At 41.0% G+C, this 19,533-nt stretch overlaps 1 protein-coding gene across 1 annotated transcript in view; it reads right to left on the reverse strand.

Annotated features, from left to right (window-relative positions):
• Positions 1 to 5,056: 5,056 nt before the first annotated feature.
• ulk2 (unc-51 like autophagy activating kinase 2) overlaps positions 5,057 to 19,533 on the reverse strand; it is a 42,260-nt gene continuing 27,783 nt past the window's right edge. Inside the window, exons 15-27 of the mRNA XM_073480354.1 lie at positions 14,957 to 15,106; positions 12,720 to 12,865; positions 12,536 to 12,616; positions 11,493 to 11,758; positions 11,224 to 11,402; positions 10,467 to 10,576; positions 10,156 to 10,293; positions 9,801 to 10,042; positions 9,490 to 9,668; positions 9,219 to 9,337; positions 8,824 to 8,981; positions 8,536 to 8,671; positions 5,057 to 7,763 (exon numbers count right to left, since the gene is read on the reverse strand). Of these exons, the coding sequence (XP_073336455.1) occupies positions 7,699 to 7,763; positions 8,536 to 8,671; positions 8,824 to 8,981; positions 9,219 to 9,337; positions 9,490 to 9,668; positions 9,801 to 10,042; positions 10,156 to 10,293; positions 10,467 to 10,576; positions 11,224 to 11,402; positions 11,493 to 11,758; positions 12,536 to 12,616; positions 12,720 to 12,865; positions 14,957 to 15,106 (1,969 nt within the window). The 3' untranslated portion in view covers positions 5,057 to 7,698. The remainder of the gene's footprint in view (positions 7,764 to 8,535; positions 8,672 to 8,823; positions 8,982 to 9,218; positions 9,338 to 9,489; positions 9,669 to 9,800; positions 10,043 to 10,155; positions 10,294 to 10,466; positions 10,577 to 11,223; positions 11,403 to 11,492; positions 11,759 to 12,535; positions 12,617 to 12,719; positions 12,866 to 14,956; positions 15,107 to 19,533) is intronic.

A 19,533-nucleotide genomic window follows, 5' to 3' on the forward strand; every position in this document is an offset into this window, starting at 1 on the left:
TGCTGTGACCGAAAACAATGGATGTCCACAAAAAGTCAGGTTAGATCTCGGTACTGAGAATACACACGTTGCAGTGATGCAAAAGTTTCTGCACAACAGTGAGGATGAGAATGGTACAGAGTGTGTCACTTTAGGTCCAAGTACTGGCAATCAAAGCATTGAATGTTGGTGGTGCACCTTGAGAAGTGAATGCGTCCAGTTTTGGATGGATCACTTCGACCAGCTGAAAGCAGATGGCTATTTTGTTGACAGCTTCTTTGACAAATCACTGATCCAGTTTTGCTTCCAAAATACCATACAGGTATAGTATCCTCAAAATGTTGTTTATCAACACAAATGTAACTATGAGATATAACGGCATAAACACGGATTATTTTCACACAACCGTTTCACTCCTTTTCTATAGGAGGAGCTTGATGAAGTTGAACTGTCTGGAATGATCATCGCATAAGAACAACCAACAATCCTCGGGCTCCAAATGGCCGCCCTTCAATAATCTATGCAGTTTCCAATCTTTATGGGTCTCAGAATTTCTTGCAGTCAGCTGATCAAATGAAGATAGAAATATGTCGAGAGGACTGTGTTTTTAAGGACTATCCTTGTGATGAGGATGTGTTTCACTTATGTATGGAATTTATGGCTGAGCACAACCTTGCAATGTCTGATGATGTGTATGAAATTACTGACCTTTATCTAAGACTTCGTCAAATGATTATTAATGGGTTGGGGGAATAGAGAAAAAGCTTCAGCTAAATAGGCCTACCATTGTATATAAATATGCCCTTAATTGTTTATTGTACATGCCATCTGAAATACAGGCACACAGGGTGGATACATTAGTGACACTGTCTTTAAATTATAGGTTGATGTTTTTGTAGCTCCATATTGCCTTAACAACAAAGGCATAAAAGAGCAGCATGTGTAGACTATAATTTTTGCATTTTAATTTTGAGCAAGCTCACACGCAGGGGTTGCATCTTTTTGAGTGTCATTCTAGTTATTATTAGTTACCCTTACAGTAATTGTTATTATGCTGATAAAGCCATTTTGTAATATAGACTGGCGAGCGAGGTGCAATAAAACATAACACACGGAGAAGAAAAAAAATGTCTTAACTTTTTTTCCAAAACTGATTTTGAAATTCTTACAATGCTGGTTGTGATATCTAGTAAAACTGGCGAAGGTGGATGCTGTCACTTGTTACTTTTAATGATTTTTTAGTAGTGAGAAGATGTCCTTATCGGTCAAAGGACTGGTTTCAGTGCTCCTAAAATGAAACAAAATAATTAAAATCAAAGTACATCAGCGATTCCATTCTCATTCTTAATTGATAGTCTGATATTCTTGGATATATATAGTATTATATATATTATTTTGAGATACTAAGTCAATATATTGAGATACTAAGTCATTATTTTGAGATATTATCTCATTATTTTGAGATACTTTCTCATTATTTTTGAGATACTACGTCATTATTTTGAGATACTAAATAAATATTTTGAGATACTTTCTCATTATTTTGAGATACTCAGTCAATATTTTGAGATACTTTCTCATTATTTTTGAGATACTAAGTCAATATTTTGAGATACTAATTCATTATAATGACTTACAGGATCTTTTTTTTTCATCACACTGGTGGAAATGGGCTTCCATAGTTGAGGAGCCGCAGGCTGCAGATACAGGACTCAGTGATCAGCTCAGTCTTGAGGAGCGTGTAAGAACACACATCAACTGCACCATCAATTATTAAATGTTTTCTGGAAAATTTGAGTCTCATGTAGATAGGCAAGTGAAATATGGACAATGGTCAAGCACTTAGAAAATATCATCATCCTTTCTGGTCTCCATGGAGCCAGAAAAGTGACGATACATTTTAACATCGAAATTAAAGAGACACTATGTAGTTTTGGAAGAAGAAGATAAAAAAAGAAATTCAAACTCTTTTTTTGTCTTCTTTACAATACTGATGAGTTAGTTTTCTCAGAGGAAAATAAGGTCCCAGAACACTGTTTGAAGCTAGAAAGGTGGCAGGGTCCGCCACAAATAAATAAAGCAAAACAGAATAAATTGTGTTGTCCTTTAAGGTCAGTTTGTTTATTCAGTTTATTCAGTCATGAAAACAAAGAGTTTGTTTATTTAGTTTTGTTTAGGCAGAAAAAAAAATGAGCCACTGAAAATCTTTGTCTTCTGTTTAAAATATCTAAATGTTTTCTGGAAAACATTAAGTCTCATGTAAATAGGCAACTAAAATATGGACAATGGTCAAGCACTTAGAAAGTATCATCAACCTTTCTGGTCTCCATGGAGCCAAAAAAGAGACGATCCTTTTTCTCTTTGAGATTAAACTTTAGGAATGAAAACAAAACCTAAAGTGAAGGGAAACACTAGAACGGAAACACCTGTGTTGGAAGAAGTTGTATTAGCACCATAAAATGTTCCACTGATACATACATCAAAATGATTTCATCTTTTTCATTCTTTATACATATATATTCTGATGTTTATTTCAATGACACTACTGATTTATTTTAATGACATACTGGGATTTTTTTTAGCATCAGAATACATAAAAAAAACAAAAAAACAAAGAGAAAATGTTGACATCCGGGTCCAATTAGAATTACAATAGAATTTTGATTAATTTGGGAAAATAAGTAAACTATGATAAAACTAAAATAGAAAAGGTAGTGGGCTATATACAGTGATATTGTGAAGTCATAAAAGGAAGGAAGGAAGGAAGGAAGGAAGAAAACTTTATTTATCCCCAAAGGGCAATTCAGTTTCTACAGTGGTTGACACCGTCATAAAAAACATTCATACGACATAAATCATACATACATAGACATATTATAATAAATAAAACAGAACACTATTTCATTGCCCAAATTCCCGGCTCAGTTCTCTGCATTTAGCAGCCGAATAGATGAAGGAACAAATGACTTGGAATACCGACAGGTCTTCCCAAGAGGCTGCTTATATCACCGTCCTGATGACATCAGCGCAAATTCTTTATGAAGAGCGTGTTCCTGATTAATAATGCCTTTTGCCTTTTTACGGACACATCTCTCCCAGAGAGAGTTTAGATCTGTCATTTGTGTACCTATAATTTTAGAGCAGACATTTACAATTTTATTTAGACAGTTCCTGTCCTTCACTGCCAGCAGATGAAAGACAGTATTGCACATGTTATCATAATTACTGCACCTGATATTGTTAAAGTAGCATTGTAAATTATAATGAAAAGTGAAAATGCTATTGCTCATGATATTTCAAGTAATATTGCACATTACATTCATATTATTGTTTTCAGTGTCTGATGTTTGAACTGTCCTTCCTGCAGAGGGGAGAGGAGTTTTACAGTTTGATGACCATTTGTAGGAAGGATCTCCTGTGGAGTTCAGTGGGGCATCTCCACCAGACTCCAGTTCCAGAACCAGCTTTCCTGATGAGCTTATTGAGTCTGTTTGCATCAGCTGCCGTCACCCTGCTGCCCAAGCACACCACGGCGTAGAAGACACTGGCCACCACCGAGTAATAAAACATCTGCAGATGTTGAAAGATCTGAGTTTCCTGAGGAAATACAGCTGGCTCTGACCTTTCTTGTACAGAGCCTCTGTGTTTTGATGTCAGTCCATGTTATCGTCAATGTGGACACAAGGTATTTGTGTTACTCCACTTCTGTTCTGTACAGCTGTTGCTGACTGGGTTTGGATGGGTCCCTTGCTTCCTAAAATCTACCTCCAGCTCCTTTTGTCTTTGTGATGTTGACTTTCAGATGATTCAGTTCACATCAGTCCAAAAAACACTGTCCACTGCACTCCTGTACTCAGCAAGGTGAATGATTTATATATAATCTTAATACTGAGGAGACAACATCGCTCCTCTGGACCTGAGGTTCGCTGAGTCTTGGGGATGGTATTAAAAAATACAGAACCAAAAGAGTCGCTCATGAGTGGGTTTGCTAGTAGCAGGTAAAAATAATGAACCAGGACACCTGAACGTTCAGTGTGCAGGATTTAGTAGCATCTAGCAGTGAGGTTGCACATTGCAACCAACAAATTACTCCTCACCTCACCCTCTCCTAAGGTGGCCAACGTGTCCATCCTGGGCTTCTGTAGAAATATGGTGGTGCAGAATGGCAGACTCCTTGGCAGAGGTGTTCACTCCCTTAGTAGAGACAGTATAAAGGTTAATTCTGAACTACACGATTCTCTTGGTGTATTCCATTTACATTGGAAGTAGGAGCTGGGAATGACTTCATACCCTAGTTGACTGCATTCCAGTACAAAAAGAGTTAGACCATTGTTAGCAATACCAGTTGATAACAACACATTACAGATTATTTTGTGCATAGAAAACACAGAAACAACGTCACAATCATCACCATCATCGTTAACCATTTAAAAAAAATATATTATTATTATTAATCATATTTATACTGTAGTCATTGTGCAGTGTTATAGAAGTTGTGATTGTTGTGGCCTCTGAGCAGCTCTGTACTCCTCTCTGCCTCCATCGCTCTGTCTCTCCTTCTCTCTCGGTTCCCAGTAATTTTTCTGTCAGATTGCCGATTAAAAAAACTAATTTCAAAATACTTTAGCTCTGATGCAGCATCCTCTCACACAATGTCCTGCCCACAACACTATCTGATTGGTAACATGTCACAATTAATAGCCTATAAACACTCAATAATCTGAATCTGAGTAACTAAATGTATCAAATAAATGTAATGGAGAAGTATAAAGTCGCAGAAAATGGAAAGCACCTGAAAATTATACTGAAATGAAGTTTCACTTTTACTGCTAAAAAATATCGGTCCTGAATATCAGTTTTCAGTCTCCCTGATTTCTGTTAATCTGCATCGACCCCTAATTTCTACCAATATATCCCCCTACGTTCTACACACTAGACCTTTAAAAGAACATCAACATTAAACATACCGTTGAAAAATTATTCTTGGATATATTTAGCTGAGATCTTTTCATCCAAATTCTCAACATCTTGGAAATGACAGAACCAACTTTGAAAAAATAAAACACAGCAACGCATCTTTATTTGTTCTCTTTTTAATAACAAAGACTGTATTTGTGTTCCATAAGAACAAAGAGAGACACCCCTTGGTGAGAGACACAAGTATAACATTAACATTTTTCTTTGAAAAATTGGTACTTGGAAAGTGTTGCATCTTCAGGGTTGTGACTGACAGCGGGGTTCTTCAAAATGCATTCAGATCAGGCTGGAGAGGCGCAAAACAACGGGGTACGTACATTCAAGATTCTAGAGGTTCTATAGGGTAAAATGCAGACTCAGTACCCATGCTTTATCGAAAACAGTCCATCTTCAGTTACAGTCCATGGACAAAATGGTACAGAGCAGAGACTCGGGGGGTGGTGGTGGGGGTTACGTCAGCTTTATTTATCCCTCTTCTCTCTGCGTGCAGTAAAAGGCTTCATGTGGTTCAGAGTGCTCATGACAAGGATGAGGGAAACTGAAACCCAGATATGTCTTGGAAAAAGAACAGTACGTCAGAGAAACAGGCCCAGAGACCTCCAGGTGCCTGTGAATGCATTTATACACATTTTTACACTGAAAAAGAATTTATTCACAACTGTACAGAGGAGTAGGCCTACGTCTGCTTGGACAAGAGGGAGGCACCTCCTTTTCCATCATTAACTGTATACTACTGGCCTTAATGCACACCTGGCAAGTGCGTATATATACTGTACACTCATACATACATACAGTACATACACTGTTGGGAGCACAGCAGACGACTTGAGGGGAGGCAGAGGGACTGAGTGGATTCTAGGCAGTGCAGATTGTGACAAATCGTAGTATCACAAAATTTTGGGAAATGAGGATGAAATCTGAAGACATCACGCTCATTTCAGAAAATTTCCTAAGACCCACGGAACAAATATGTGTCTTGATCTCAACAATGAACAGTCCTGGTAGAAAGAGTTCTCTGGAAAGTTTTGGAGCTGCCACGAGTTATATTTTATTCTTTGGCACACCCCTGTTGTGCCAAAATAGGTTCCTTATCAAACCCTTGGCAGACATGAATAAAATGTATCAAATCCATCTATGTACATATAAAGATTTGTGCTCTTTGACTGACAGGCAGGGTATCTGACGGCATCATTGACACCCTGACTAAAACGCAAACTGTGATCTCACACACACTCACACCCCTCCCAAAAAGAGGGGAAAGGAATCACCACATGCACCACATACAAATATATACAGGTTTGCAAACATCAAGTTTTGTTAAAAAAAATTAGCTACAGATACTGACAGAACATAAAAAGCTGTAGTATTTTAGTAAAATGAAACTTATTATTAAGGTAACTTGTCAAGTAATATGACCATTCGGTTTCACAATTGACACCATCAGGGTTTAAAGTGGACACCTGATTGGTTGTTCAGCACTGCAGTGGTGACAGGAGAAGGGCCTGTTACCACTGCAGAGGATCTCAAGTTCTGCTTTTCTTCTCAATATCTCAGCTTACACGCCTTGTGGAAATGTGAAGAGAGGGACTGACCGTCACCCCAAATTCAAATTAACCCCTCCTCACTGTGAGTAACATCATCAACAAGTCACAATGGATCTGTTACATCCCTATAAAACTGAAGACCAAGGGAAACAATGTGACAAGCAAAAGGAAAAGTGGTTCTGTCAACCATCTGTCATCCTTTGACAGTGGAGGTACAGCACAGCAGAGCTGTAGCCAATTTGACTGGCCTGTCCTGAGTTTCCTGTTGTCTCAGCCTCATGGGAACTGTATGCATTCTGTAGACTTGTTGATCATGTACACAGAGCACGAGTCAAAAAATCCTTTGTCTGCTTTCACATTTCAACCTTCAGAACTTGTACAGATACATCTCCTCCTCTCAATCCACAATAAAGTGCTTGAGCTAACGACACAAAAAATAAAAACATAGCAATTACAAATCTACAGGTTCCTTTGCTCGCATGGCTGTCTACTTTCTGTAACAGGAATTTGTGTTTTCATGTCAAAGTCCATTTTGTTTGAGAGTTCGATCTGTTACAGTGATCGGCCATAAGCCTTTTGCTAATTTCTTCCTTTTCCTTACACTCCAATACTTGAGGTTTTCAAGATAAGCAGGAGACTCAAACATCCATGTTCTTCTGAACCAATAAATAAGAATAACAACTTAAACACAGAGTAAATAACCACTGATATCACTTAGTAAGCAGGAGTTTAAAAAGATGATCTGCTTCATGGGGAGCTTCAGTCTCTTAAAACCCACACAATCTCATAGCCCCGTCCATCCTCTCTTCCTTCAGGTAAAAAAACAAATGATATCCTGAAAGATGGACAATAGTTTTTTTTACATGGTCATCAGGTGGTTTTCCACCATTATAGCGTAAGAAAAGAATGCACTTGAAAGTGCATGAATTATGTCCACATCCGGTTTCAGCCTTTTATTTCTGGATCCGTGGTCATCTTTGGTTGTAAATTTGTGCATCAGTCGCTTGTCACAGCTCAGTCCGTGATGCAGATGTAAAACTACTGATGATAAATACAGATGAAACCTAGCTAATGAAAAGTGCTTTAACTGCTACAGGAGGGGACAGCGGCGTGGTGAGGATGGTAGTCAACAGTCTTAGGACATGGTCCCTCGGTGTGTGTGTGTGTGTGTGTGTGTGTGTGTGTGTAGGGGGGGCTGCTACTCGTACAGTGTGACGGTACAGTAGCAGAGGGCTGAGATCCTTCGGTCCACACTGGCCTTATCTGCAGGAAAAATACACACAACAAGAACAAATTAATAGAAGTCTTTAAAGCAAACACTAAAATGAGTAAAAATTAGACTGACTACAGGTTTAAAAGAGACAATGGGCCTACTGCAAGAACATTTTCATATATTGTTACACTAAAACCTCTCTCACATTGTTCTTTGAGGTTTGCTCGTACTGTGCAGTGTTCCAAGTCAGATTCAGCAAACTGTCTAAATCTCTTTTAACAAATCTTTTTTAAAATCACTTGTTTCAGCCTGATGAAAGCCACTGGCTCATGAGGAGCTGTGAGTTAAGGCTGCAACATGCAATTATTTTAATCATCAATTAACCAATTATTTTCACAATTAATCACTTGTTCTATAAAATGTCTGGGTGAGGCACAGAGCCCATAGTGACGTCTTCAAATTCCTTGAACACGCCGTGTCATCGCTGAGCTGCACTGTGGCATAGATAAAGAATGAGTATGACATGAACTTCAATGCCAAAAAATGTCTGGCTCTGTTTATTGAGATAGAGGCATTATAATTCTTAAGGAAAAAAAGTGTTTCCCCAAATTACAAAGTCAAAATATCTGTACCTATCTGGCTTGTGTGACAGGTCTGGAATTTTGTTTGTACTTTTGTTTGTAAAATTCTGAGAATGAGAAATACGTTGAATGATTCAAATTCCCCTAAATCACTTATAGCTGCCACTTAAGGAGAAAGCTGTTCACACGAGTGGTTCCTGCATGAGGCCCATTGACTCAGACTGTGAGAGTTTGTACTCACACTTGACCACGTTCTCAATGTCAGTGGGATCCTGTAGGATCTTTGACAGGCCGTCCAGCAGCATGGCGGCCTTGCTGTAGCGGTATGCTATATCCTCTGTCTGCTTGAACATCTCATCCAGAGCTGCTGACTGAACCTGACACACACACACACACACACACACACACACAGAGCATCACATTAGGCTGACCAGTTAAAATTATGAGAGTCAACACCAGACTAAATTCCTTTGGTCTCTTTAAGCCCTGAAGATGTTTTGTGTTTCAGCACTGTGTATGTGAGACTCACCATCTCCACAGCATGATTGTAGATGAGCTTCTCTGCAGTGACGCTGTTGATCTCATCCACAAAGCGTTGCTTGTCAGAGAAGAAGTGGTTGAGTTTGTCAGTCAGCCGCCGGCAGAGGGAGATGCAGCTTTTGTAACGCTCATTCAGATTCTTCACCACTAAGAGAAGACAGGGACAGGGATTAGTATTTTATTTTTTTAAGTATACTTATATCAAAAAAATACTAGATAATAAGTAAATAAACACAGGTACGTTTCACGGGCTGCAGCATCTTTCTCCTGCTAGTGAAGAAGGTGAACAGCAGATTTTACCTCTTTTCTCTTCCAGTTTCCAGTTCAATGCACTGGTCATAGTTTGATTCAAATACTGGGGGATGACGACTGAAATGTCCTTACCCTGTTTGACTGCAGTGGAAGGATTGAGTTTGGCTGATTTAATCTGAGCCTTGGCCAGATGGAGGGAGGAAGCCAGGAGCTGAGCTGCCTTCATGTAGAGGACCAACTGCTCCACCTGCCTGTAGGGGGCAGCACAACCATAATATATAAGACACATGGAAAAGCTTCAGCACTGCAGCAACAACACTAAACAAAGAGCCTCCCCGGACTGCTTGTTGTTATTAATTGTATGAGATTATCATAGTCAGACTAGACTTGAGTCATTCCTTACCCCCACTCTTTGCTGAGCTGGCTGATCTGGTCCACAACCACACTGTCCTGGGGAGGGTAGAGGGAGGCGGCCGACACACCAAGCTCTGTCCCACCAGCTCGAACTGCTGCCATCTCCAGTACGCAGTCAGTGAATGAAAGCATCATCCGTAGGTGCATCAGGGTGTCCGTATGCTCACGCTGTACCAGGTGTTACAAAGATTAAATGTAACTCACAAAGGAAGATTAAAAGAGTGTACCTGTGATTTATCGAGTTCTCTGACTGATCAATTTTCCTGTTAAAAGATGACAAACATTAACATGGGGCCTCACCTCCATAAGGGTCTCCTCAGGAAGCTCAGGTGCTTCAAATGTAATAAATCCCTCCAAGCTGGGCGGGGAGGTCCCATAGGGGACGTAGCGCAGGCTGCTGGGTGCTCCCTCACCCCCAGGGACAATCTGCCCACCCATGAAACCTCCTGGAGGGGAGGTGCCCATGGCCATGCCTGGAGGAGATCCGACATAGACCCGACCGCTGGTGGAGCACAGCGAGCCAGCCGAACTGTTGGAGCCCACTGAGAGGGATGGGAAGGGAAGAGCGGAGAATCATGAAATAAATACCATTGACGGACACATTCACTTGGAACACCTGACTGCATACTGGCTCAGCTCAGTGAAGGGTCCTCACCTGAGGTGGTGCGGGGTCGTGTGCCCAGATGGCTGCAGGTTGGAGGAGTGCTGCTGTTGGGCGGTGAACCCACGGTGAAAAGGACCGTACGGGGACTTGCGGAGCCACCCTGAGCCAGCACACTGGGACCTGCAGGGGCTTTGGGAGTAGAACACTGTATGAAGTAACAGGATCACTCTGATATCATGGTTATACAGGACTTTTTATATGAAAGAATACAGACATCAGTAAGTCCATATAGTGACTAAATGAACTAAGATGACCTAAACTAAGGCACACACTGTCCAGTGTGTGCAGTGATGTATTCATACCTGTGTCCATGGGTCGCTCTGTGTTCAAGCTGTCAGTGCTGCCCTGATACGCTTGTCCACCCAGAGTGATTCTGATTGGCTGCTCAGACAGACGACCCGTACTAACAGACCTGCATGGAAATCACAGATAGCGTGAGGTCGAACAGCAGACAAAGTGATGTCACATGGTAAAGATAGAGGAGGGTCAAAGTAACACGCAAGGACATGACATAAAACTGCCATGATTACATCATTCACACAATGTTTACATTTCTCTGTACATTTGAAGAGGCTGCACCCAGCTAGTGCACTTTCCTCTATAAACTGCCATGTACATACACATTACATAAGCGAGATAATCAAGGGTTTATTTAGAAGCAATCAATGGTACACTTAAAAGTGTGTTTTGCCTGCATAGAAGAAAAAATGTAGTCAATATGAAACTAAAATGCTCCATTTAAAACCAGCAAAATAAATAAAGAAGTACTAAGAACACAAAAAAACATTTCAAGGAAGCCTCTTGTCCAGTCCAAAGCGTCACATTAGATTTCATTAAGGTTCAGGGCTATCACTACACGACTGAATCATTTGTATGACAAATAGTGTATGTAAAAAAACTTACTGCCCATCTTATTAGAAATGTACCACAATGACTAGACAACAATGACTGGCCATCAATAGATACAATGTATCAATCTAATATTAATTACAGTGGAGGCTGAGATGGTTGTAGGTAATGAAGAAGGGAGGGCTTTTTGTTTCCCTTAAATAGTCCTACCTGCCAAAGGTCCTGCTGGCCTCAGGGGCAGCGGGACGTCCGGTGAGGTACGGGCTGCAGTGATGGGCACAGATATCCCGGGCATCTGCCAGCGTCTTGGTGGGCACGGGGCTGTCCGCCAGTGCCATCAAGTTACAGGACGCCTGCGTTTTGGGGATCTTAAATGGTGCCGACATGGTCTGAAAGGGAAAAACAGGGAAACTTTAATAACTTATATTTCAGTTGATTTGGTATTGGTCATCTGCACACTTAATAATATGTACACCTACCTTAGTTGGGGAGCCAATGATGGTGGGTAGTGGGGACTTCTGCAGCCAGTCAGACGTACGGGGCGAGGAGCCCAGGAGCTTGGTGGGTGAGGAGCCGAGGTTGGCTGGTCGGCCAAGCTGAGGCGAGTGGCTGCAGGAGGAGGACGAAGGCTGAACAGGGTCTGACAACTGCTTGTGGAGTTTCTGCCTGGTCTGGTAGACCTCGGTCAGGGTGGGGGCACTCTGGAGCCGAGCCCCCAGGAGCTGAGAGGATGGGACAGGGGAACCTAGAGAAGGTAGAGGGACTGGATCAGAATCAATTCAGCTCTAATGCTTGCAGTGCATAGATGTGATGCTACTGGTCACACTTAAGCCCTGCTCCGTCACACAGTTTCTGCTCAACCAGTGAATGTAGAACAGCCCCGAGACTTTTCACAGAGACTCTGTGTTGGTCATGAAATCTGCTTGTTTGTGTGACTTTCCTAAATGGGGACAAAGTACTGTTCTGTGTCTGGCTGAGGCCTCGTTTCACACAGTGCACTGTAGCGTCCATCTTTAAAAGCATGGTCACCATGACAGCAAACCTCCTGACACAAACAAGGAAGAAGTTGGAGGATGTCTGCAGTGTTAACATAACAGCAGCGTCAGACTTTTAAAAAGACCTTGACTCATGGTGACTCATGCACTTTGACAATAATAAAGTCATGACACACAAGAGAGAATCAAAACAACAACTCCTACCTGCAGTTAATGGTGATATTACAGACTTTAGGTAGGGCTGTATATATTTTTTGTCAGTGTTGGGTCAAACTTCTTTTGCAAACTGTACCCCATACTTTGCATCCATACAGTACATCTTATGCTCTCCAGCTTAGTACATTCAAATTATGCTCCATTTTTCTTTAGTGTTAACTGATTGGCATTTGCTGTTTCAAGACCCACACTACCCATAGGACCATTAAAGCCACATTTTATACATGTGAAAAAGTGGTCACAGTAAGATGTGGGTTAACCCAGTGACCAGGCTCTCTGGAGTGCAGCTGAAATTTGGCCTCTGAACTGACCTCCTGAGGAGCTGCGGCTGCGAGGCTCATGGTTCTGCAGGTGACAGCAGCAGTGACCCAGCTGCTCAGGGATGGTGCCCACTGCAAAAAGTTATTTTTAATATTAGCTTCTGATTCAATTCATTTCTGGAAGGTGTTATTAAAAAGCTGAGTTGCTATGAGACATGTCTGCAGATGTTCTTACCAAGAGGCGAGGGGGAGTAGGGCCGAGAGCTGCCAGTGGAGAGACGCCTGCCCACTGTCTGAGGGACGTCTGCGGAGCTGGGGGACCCCGAGCCCACCTTGGGAAACCCCATAGGACTAGTGTTGGAGCGCCTCACTGTACCAGACCTAGAACACACAAACCGCATCACAACATAAAGTTTAGGGAGTGTACATGGACTATCATAAGTACAAGTCATTCAGTTTTCAGAACACCAGAAAGCTATTAATATTCAACATATAACTAATCCAAAGAGTTAAGTAATAAATAAATAAATAAATACAACTCTTGGCTCCATCAGGGATTCAGTTATTCAACCATCTTTTCTCAAGTGACTTCTTTCTCTTCCTTTTGGCTAATTTCAACCAGTTTTGCCAGTTAGTAAATACTGTTTGGCTGTTGAGAGAACCCATTACTGCTGAACTGTATATGACCTCATCACAGTTTCGGTTCACACAGAAACAAAACGTGTGGGAGAATTTGCTGTGCAGATTGCTCATCTCAAATCTATCACACTAAATATTTGGTACAATTACAGAGAGTTGCAGTCATTTGTTGTACCCTATGAGATATACATTACATCAACTGAAGGCTGTGAATCGCAATTGGAAAAGTTAGAAATAAAATTCCCTGAATACAACTGCAGAAGTTACACATTTTACAAAGTGTCCCTGTTCATTTTGAATGTATCATTGTATCATTGTTTCTTTAAAAAAAAAAAAAAGGCTAGAGGCACAAAAAAAGTGCTAAATGCATTTCCTCTTTCATAAAATACTTGCAAGGTTGACTTTGTTAAATGTGTTACATTATTTACATGCATGTGTGAAAGCGAGCAGTCTTCTTCTTCCATGCATTTGTTTTGGCATTGTTATGTTTCTTTGTGTGTTGCGTCCCGATCAGTGGAAGAGATAAAACAGGCAACATGTTGGCCATGTGATCACATGCATGCAAAATAAAAAAAAACACAAATCAAAACAAGTACTTACCAGAAACTGTGAATTATTATGAAAAATCCGTGCTTCTTACCCATTATATCGATATCAAAATGTTTTACTTCTGAATTATGGTATCGGCATCTGACCCAAAAATCGAGGCTCTAGTAACTAGTGGTCAAAAACTCCCAGGGGTATATTTAAGTTGTCCCTGGGAGATGAAAATGTGAAAATACAATGAAAACCCTCCTTTTGTGCATTACCTTGGGAGAAATTGTGCATTTGAAACAAGCCAAACATTACACTGTTGGATTTGCTTGAGATTACAATATAAAAAGGAAACACTGTCATCGCCAATATGCGGCAGGTGTTTCCATTTAGAAGTTAACTCAATTATTAACTCAATAATTAACTCAATTATTAATACTAATACTAATCTCTCTTTAAATGCTTGGTAATGTCAAGAGCTAAACATCGATTACCCTACTTCATCCTCCTGGTGTTATTTGTGAAATATAGCAATATTTAGATCCATATAGTATATGAAGGACTACCGATAGGTCAAAGGGACACAGTGTCAGAGCTCTAATCCTGCCTGAACAGACTGATGAGACAGGACGGCTGGAGAGTAGGACAGCTGAACAAAGAAGCACAGCGGGTGAGAGGGACAGTACCTGTCCTCAAGGATCTAAGGGGAGCACAGAGGTTGCTTAAACAAGCTGCTGCTAAGAAACATTAAGCAAATCCTAATCTTCGGAGCTACAATCACCATAGGACAAAGCCATCCAACCACCTGATGAACAGAAGCTCATACAGAAGCCAAAACAATATATCTTTTAAATAAGTAACACATCAGCAAAACAACAGCCTACACTTCCTCTCCAGATCTCCTTTAGAGACAGCAGACTGTACATGAGAACAACAGAACTAATCTTCCTGTGAATCAAGGTGCCACCCTTTTTCCTTCAATCTGCTTTGTCTTCGCATAAAGCCTCCTCCCAGCAACAGGTTGGGAGACCACAAACTCAACGGGCACTTGGCTGATGTAATTTCAGTGAAACTTTATAGCTGATGAAATGACAGCCTGGGCTTTCAATATCGTGCGTCAAAGTTCACTCCAAAATAATAAGTAAAACATTAGTCACAAGTTGACATTAACAAACAGGTGCCCTGGTGTTTCATTACTCGTGACTATAAAAAGGTATAAATGATTCAGAGTTTAGTCAGAACCATCAGGCAAAAAGGGCACTTTCTTAAAACCTCAGACCCAGCAGAGGCAGCTCTTACCTGGGGGAGCTGTACAGCGTGGTGGTCGGGCTGCTGGAGAGGTTCTGCTTGATGCGCTGATAGTTTCGGATCTGGGTAGGAACAGGGATTGGGGTGGTCTCAGCTCGAGGGGATACCATCGGGGTCTGTCCTGAGGTGGGCTGCGGCTGCCTGGAGGGGAAGAACGGGGAGATGAGGGGGGTTAGCCAGTCCGATCGAGGCAGCTGCGGCTTCCATATCTGCAGGACATCTTCAGAGGTGTCAACACCCATAACAACTAAAATCTCCAAAAGGCCACTGCTTGTGTAATAAGTAGAGCATAAAGTACTCTAACATGTAGGGACTTTGTTTCTACAGCCTCGAGTTCTTTGTTTACTTCAGTGTGGAGGCAGGTTGAGGACCTAACTTTAGTCTGGCTGATCATGAGTCAGTGGGTGAAAAAAAAAGGGGGCCAGGCTTCCATGTAAACACAGAGGCAGCACCAATCAGCTTCAAGCTCATTCTGCTGGGGGCAGGGCTGGGGGCAGGGCTAGAGGCAGGGCCAGCCAATGGCACGTGCCAGGCAGGTCTGCTGTGTTCAGACAGACACAGGAGGGGAAGTGCAAAGAGACACAGCTCATTTGCATTCTTTTGTTATTCCACGGGAGACAAAATGTTCTCGAACATAAAGTCCTAACCGAGTCACCCACAGAGGTCATTCACTTACATATAGAATGCAAAAAAAAAGGAGGAGTAGAGGAAATGGCCGTTAGAGAGCAGTACCAGTTGGAAACCAGTATTATGTAATGATGTGAAGCCTGGGAGGGTCTACAAGGGAGACTGGAGGACACGTGAGGGGAAGACTAGTCCAGACAAAGAACGACAGAGCAGCTGCTTTGTTGGATTCTTGCAATTCTGAGATAGAAACCACACCACGTGCTGTCCTTCTCCACATGCTTGAAACCGATCGAGAAGACATCTAATACAGTAACCCATGATGGAGGCTCGCTAAAAGCTTTATTGATCCCAGCCAAGGCTTAATATGGAGAGGAATGTTGTGTGCTGTTGTCCCTGTGTTAAAAAGGGAGAAAGAGAATTTGTAGGTCAGTGAACAGCTGCTTCTTAAAGGGGAGAGAGAATCTGAAAGTCAGTTGCCTCTCCACTGGCCTGGATTTTACCAAGCAGCCTAACAGAGGGGGATGGGATCAACCAGCCTTTTCTTTTCTTTTTTTTTTTTATAGAATTTGTCACTTCTATTTCTCCTCATTCATCGCCCCCATTTACTTACATTGTCTCTCTCTTCCTTCAGCTAATCTCCTACTCCCTTTACAATGATCATCATCTCTTCTCTCCATTGCCACAAGCACTACTCTGTTCCTCTCTCTCCCTCCATCTCCTTCCTTGACTCCATCAATTTAGGACACACAGAGTGCAGAGGATAAACAAGGCTGTGATTTAGTAGCTCTTTGAGAGTGTGGCTGGTGTTACTAAATTGCAAGGGACATCTCATGTACTGAAGAAAAACATGGTACCTCCTGTGTCAATGGTTAACTAATTTATGTAAGCAGTAAAGAATTATTGCTATGGAGAAAGCCATTAAAGGGACAGCAGAGGGAGGGAGTAAAGCTAGCAGCATGCAACGGTTAGGAGAGGATGAGACAGAACAGCAACAAAGACAAAACAGAGTGAGTGCCACAGAAGAGGGAACAGAGAGGGGAGAGAACCGTTTTGCTTGAGGCTGTTGTATGCAAACAGGAAAGACAGAAGAGGTGCAAAGCAGTGTCTGGCTGCAGGTTATGAACAAAGGGAGGGGGAGAGAGAACAAGAGGACTTCTGCAAGTTTCAAGGGGTAAAACATAAGTGTTTAACACCTACATTTTACCATAAGCTTAAATAGGGACTTCAATATTATATTATTATACAATAAAAATATTAGAAATAAAGCTGTCCAGGCTACCGTGATTAAAAATATAAATTGAATTACATGTTAAACCTGCTTAAAATAGGCAGATGACTCCTCCCCCATTGCCAGGAAACAAGTCTGCCTTTCTGGTTTTGTTTTGTTTTGTTTCTCTTATGTGTCATGTTCATCATCATTCACGCGCCAGAAAAACAGGGGACTGTAAAAAGCAGCAGATCATATAATTCATCAGACTTCACCAAAAAGATGTTAAACTTGTTTCAAAAAGTCTTAATCAATAACATTCTGATTTAGACATATTTTTTTTTCGGAGCTGATAACAATAGTAGCTAAGGAGTGAGACATCTCGCTTCTTTCTCACCTCTGTTGAGAGTTGAACATGTGGAGTATCACAAAGAGGCAGCTGGCAAGGCTATTAGTGACACAGAAGCCACGGACAATGTAACGGTGGTTCCTTTTTATTAACTTTTACTTTGGTCTCTCTTTCAAACTCAGCGCAGACTGAATAATGTTTGAGCGCTGCTTGAACAAAGACAGATGCACAAGTATTAACAAGCCAGCATCCTTAACTTCAACACATGTCATGGCATCGCCCCTGACAAGGAGCAAAATGAGCGTGTCCACTCAGGTGTTTCCATCATAGCTGATCAAAGCTGGAGCTGATAAACAACTGTGACTACTGCAGTCATCTGACTCAGGAGTTAAAGACAAAAGTCAGATGTTACTGGGTTTCTTTGTCCAGTGTGAAAGGGGAAACAGTTCGTAAGAATTCTGAAACTATACACTGCAGGAAAATAACTGGTGGGCATGAAGTCCAGTTCTGCAGTATGTATGATGACCATTGTTGCAATTAAAAGTCTATTAATAACAGTATTTAAAGCCTGACACTGCCATCATCCAATACTGTTGTTACTGTCAACAAATTCTATGTGGAGACACAATACAAGAATTAATGTGTCCCACTACTAAGTATTGCCTGTGTACCCAAAGCCTGATATACCTTATTATTCTGTGCAAAAGCTATTTAAAACCAAAGCTATTGGTTGACCTGGGTGTTCCCTGTTCATTACCATGAACACACACACTGTAGTTGAATTAACTCAATCCCACATACACCATCCTACTTACTAAAGCACCAAATGAGTGTCTGCTGAAAATAATCCCCCCTATTTTCTCTTGTTTGAGTAACACTAACCAAAAACTACAGTGGTCAACTGTTGAAGGAAAAGACTGAGCCTTTAAAAAAAACGAAACAATGCATTTGGTCCTTATTTACATCTTCAGTTGGAACCAATGGGCTTGGGGCTGAAAGACACAGCTAAGTGGAGTAAGAATGTATTGAGAGTCGAACTTACACATTGTTGGTTTTAGTCCTTTCATGAGACTTGTTGGCAATAAGATATATGTGGTATAATAGCAGTCTTGTCCTTTCCCTAGCAAAGGGATGATGAGGAACATAAACAAAGGACTAGAAGACAGCAGTATTTCTAAAAGTTTAATATATAAGTTTCAACTATTTCTTAACTTCATCTGAAACTGAATTTAATTTAGAGAATTAAGACACAAAGCTTCCCTGATTAAATATAACTCATGAAAGTTCAGAAACTATAAATGAGTAGAACATGGGACAGCTGAACATGAGCACAGCTGAACTGGATATTAAATATGTAGAAGTAAAATCTACTAACTGGACACTGCTGTGTTCAAACAATATGGTTGCAATACATGTGAGGATGTTTTGATGTTTTCATACACAGCTGAGGCACAGTCACAGTCACTGTGAGTTACTGCAGGACAGTTTTGGAGAGTGTGCGAGTCTATTTTTATCCCACAGCCCTCGGTGGGTCAGGTGCTTTATTTAGCACAGCACCACCTTGTTGTTTGGCTCAACATCTGATTCATAGCTCGCTAATCATGCAGATATGGAGGAAGGCAGACGAAATCCCTCATGACAAATGGATAAGGAGGTTGTGTGATATCTGGTGTAAAGCTGAGAGGAGGCTGCTTTGTTGGTGGTCAGAGAACCAGAAATAGTAAAACAAAGAACCTAAAGAAGCCTTGTTGACAGTAAAAACACCCCAAAAAACACATGAAGAAGAGATGGTATGACTTCACACACATACACGTGAACTCAAGGCTGTGTGTGAAAAGCAATCTGACTCACAGCATCATGTTACACACTTCCACTGCATTCATCTATTCGTCTTTTTTTACTCTGACTCCTGTCAACATGCAGTTCAAACTCTATGAACTGTGTCTGAGGAGTTGCATTAACAAAGTCTTTACAGGCCCCTTTGTAATTTTACATATGACTAAAATAGCCAGTCACATCTGACCAACAGGTCACTCTTTTGTAACGAGCTTAAACAAATTAAATATAATGCATTAATCTGTGAGTTTAAGTGGTGTTGATTTTGTTGCCTTTGGACAGAGCCAGGATAACTGTCTTTATGCTATGCTAAGCTAAGCTAAGCTAATTGGCAAAGAAGGCTAATAAGCTTATTTCACAAATTGTTAAACTATACCTTGAGTTCTGGTCATTTATTGTGTATGGTACAACAATAACATAGCATTCCTGCTGATTGAATAGGGGTTCCAGAGGAGTTTTAATTTATTTTTCCAAAGAAGAGTTAATTTCTTTGTTTTTAGAAAGAAAGACAACAAGCAAGAAAGCAAGAAAGAATGAAAGCAAGAGAGA

This window comes from Pagrus major, chromosome 2, assembly GCF_040436345.1.
Source record: "Pagrus major chromosome 2, Pma_NU_1.0".
Classification (NCBI taxonomy): domain Eukaryota; kingdom Metazoa; phylum Chordata; class Actinopteri; order Spariformes; family Sparidae; genus Pagrus; species Pagrus major.